Below are 3084 nucleotides of genomic sequence, written 5' to 3' on the forward strand. Positions count from 1 at the left end.
AATTATGTAGATCGTCTTCCATGAAGTTTGGTTAAGTAAATAAGCCAGTTTAAAGTTTTTTTTAATGAGACTCTCTGGAGCCACCATAAACCTCATAGGGATTTATGCTTTCCAAAACAGCTAAAAAGATTACAATGTTCCAATCCGAAGGTTATCAGACAAATAATACCACTGAGGAAATCTGTTTCGTGAAGCTGATTCGTCAATTTGAGCTTGTTTTCGCGGGTAACATTCGTTATTTTTACAAAGTATCCTAAGAAGCTAGTAAAACAATACACAAACACAGGTGGTTTCCTTCCTGTCTTTTCCTATATAATAAGCCGTTTTGATTATTATCGTTCGATTACTTATGAAGCTGTTGCCCGTGTTTTCTTACTGTAGAACATTTTCTGAAGTGGGATCATTGTTGAACAGCTGGTAACTCATATGCAAAAATTATTAAATTGTGAGATTATTGCCAAACGATTATGTATAGTTTCATCTTTGGTTGATATTTTTCAGGTAATCAAGATCACCGGTTTCGAATCTGATGAGCTACACTCCGTCCGCCACACTCCACACTGCTAAAGGGCGATCACGAAATTATTAGGACACATTCAAAAGGGCATAACTTTTTTACCATTGGTTAAAAATAAACCAAATTTTGCATACTCACTCATTGATGTTTATTGTTTACATGCTGTCAAATTCGAAGTCGTGTTTTTCGATTCAACGAAAATGGAGGTGAACCAACGCGAGTCGAGAGAACAAATTCTTTCCAAACACCTGGAATTTCCTGACCTGTCGCAGTTGGGGCAAATGTTGAACATTCAAACCCCTCAACCGTCTCCAGAGTGTTGAAGCGGTTGACGTTGGACTACGGCAAAGGAACTGGAAGAAAACCGGGACTGAAGAACAAAAAGCGGAGGGAAAGGTGAAGCGGACGAATAAAGCAAATCCCAACGTCTCAAGCCGTGATTCGGCTAGAAAAATCGGCATGTCGCAGAGCTACGTCAAGAATGCGAAGAAGAGAGCTGGACTACATACATAAAAGGTACAGAACTTCCCAAACTGCGATGAGCGGCAACAATCGACGGCTAAAACTTGGGCACGAAAGCTCTACGAGAAAATGCTGACAAAATATAGCTGCTGTGTGATGGACGACGAAACGTATATAAAAGCCGATTTTAAGAAAACTCCGGGGTTGGAATTTTTCACCGGCAAGAGCAAGTTCGATGTGGAGGACAAATGCTGTTGCAATCCAATTCTTGACATTCTTCCAGAGTGTTCTTATCACTAACTCACCACCTTTATGCGAATCATACCTAAGTAGCTTGCCGAATCGTGACTTCAACCTTCCTCTGCTGAATTTCTCCTCGAACGACGTCTTCCGAAAGCTGTCTATGTTAGATCAAACAAAAACACCTAGACCAGATGGCATTCCTCCAATTTTGTTTAAATGCGCCGATCCGTTATCCGTACCAATTTCGATCATTTTTAACCAATCGTTAATGGAAGGTACTTTTCCCACCGCATGGAAAATCGCATCGATCACTCCAATCCTCAAATCCGGCGACTTGCATCGAGTGGAAAACTACCGAGGGATTTCGATTCTAAGCTGTTTGCCTAAGGTATTCGAGAGCCTCGTTTATGACGTACCTTATCAATCGGTGCATCACTGTATTTCTAAAGATCAACATGGATTCATGAAACGTAGATCAACGACCACCAATCTTATGACTTTGGTTACTAGACTGAACAAACGTAACAAGTCGATGCAGTTTATGAAGACTTGAGCGAGGGTTTTTGATAGAGTACCGCACCAATTTGTCATCGAAAAAATGCGTCGGATAGGATTAGCTGATTGGCTTTGCAAATGGATCAACTCTTATCTCGTAGACCGGACTGCTAACGTTCGACTTAACAACGTGAACTTGACGCTTTTTCGAATCACTTCTGGAGTTCCACAAGGAAGTCATCTGGCACCTTTGATCTTCGTTCTTTTTATCAACGATCTATGCGCTAACATTGAATCGGAGAAGTTGTTGTACGCCGACGATCTAAAAAATTGTCGTATCATAGCTTCACTAGTTGACTGCTGTGCTCTCCAAAAAGACATCGATTCAATTCTAACGTGGTGTCATCAGAATGGTATGGCTCCTAATATTTCCAAATGTAGTGTCAGATCTTTCACTCGTAAACGTCAACCTTTGAACTTCGAGTACAAAATGTCATCGACTACCTTAAGCCGCAATTCCATCGTAAAGGACCTTTGCATAATTTTGGACACCAAGCTCACTTTCACGCAGCCTATCTCGACTATAACAGCTAAGGGCTTTGCGGTTATTGGCTTCATTCGACGAAACACACAATTTTTCAACGACTACTACAGCCTAAAAGCATTTTATTGTGCTCTTGAACGCAGCATTGTCGAGTACGGAGTGCAAATCTGGGCTCCATACCAGGTCGTACAGGCAAACCGGATCGAAAGAGTACAACGATGCTTCTTCAGATACGCTCTGCGCCAGATACCATGGAACGACGCCTTGAACCTCCCGCCGTACGAACTGCTTGTTGGTTCTGAATCTACCGACGCTGGCATCAAGGTGCATTCTCCCACAACTTCTTCGATATTCTACCGAATAATGTGGACTGTCCAGAATTGTTGTCGTTACTTCCATTTAACGCTCCTGTAAGATCAACTCGGACGCAGGAATTCCTCAGACTTACTACTAGACGAACTCGATACGGACAAAACAACCCTTTGGATACAAGTGGTGCTCGTTTCAATGAAAGAGTTAGTAGTAACTTTGGTTTTAATATTTCTAAGGCTGTGTTCAAAAGTAGAATAAGATGTGTTCAAAAATAAAATAAGATAGTAAATGTCAGCAAAGCTGGCAAAATCGCTAAAAGTTGCCAAATCAACCGTTACAAATGTAATTAAAGTGTTTGGGGAACGTTTGTTGACAGCCAGGAAGTCTGGATCGGGGGGAAATCGAAAACCGGAAGCCGCTGAGACGACAAAGAGAGTTGCCAGTAGTTTCAAGCGAAATCCTAACCTCTCTCACCGAGATGCCGCAAATAAGCTGAGTGTATCGTCTACAA

At 41.7% G+C, this 3084-nt stretch overlaps 1 protein-coding gene across 1 annotated transcript; it reads left to right on the forward strand.

Annotated features, from left to right (window-relative positions):
* The first annotated feature begins 1820 nt into the window (after nt 1-1820).
* Nucleotides 1821-2675, forward strand: LOC129759752 (uncharacterized). The gene has a single exon (XM_055757271.1). It carries the CDS (start codon nt 1821-1823, stop codon nt 2673-2675), a length of 855 nt encoding a protein of 284 aa, XP_055613246.1.
* The last annotated feature ends 409 nt before the right edge of the window (nt 2676-3084 follow it).

The sequence above is a fragment of the Uranotaenia lowii genome, unplaced genomic scaffold (genome assembly GCF_029784155.1).
Source record: "Uranotaenia lowii strain MFRU-FL unplaced genomic scaffold, ASM2978415v1 HiC_scaffold_264, whole genome shotgun sequence".
In the NCBI taxonomy this organism is placed as follows: domain Eukaryota; kingdom Metazoa; phylum Arthropoda; class Insecta; order Diptera; family Culicidae; genus Uranotaenia; species Uranotaenia lowii.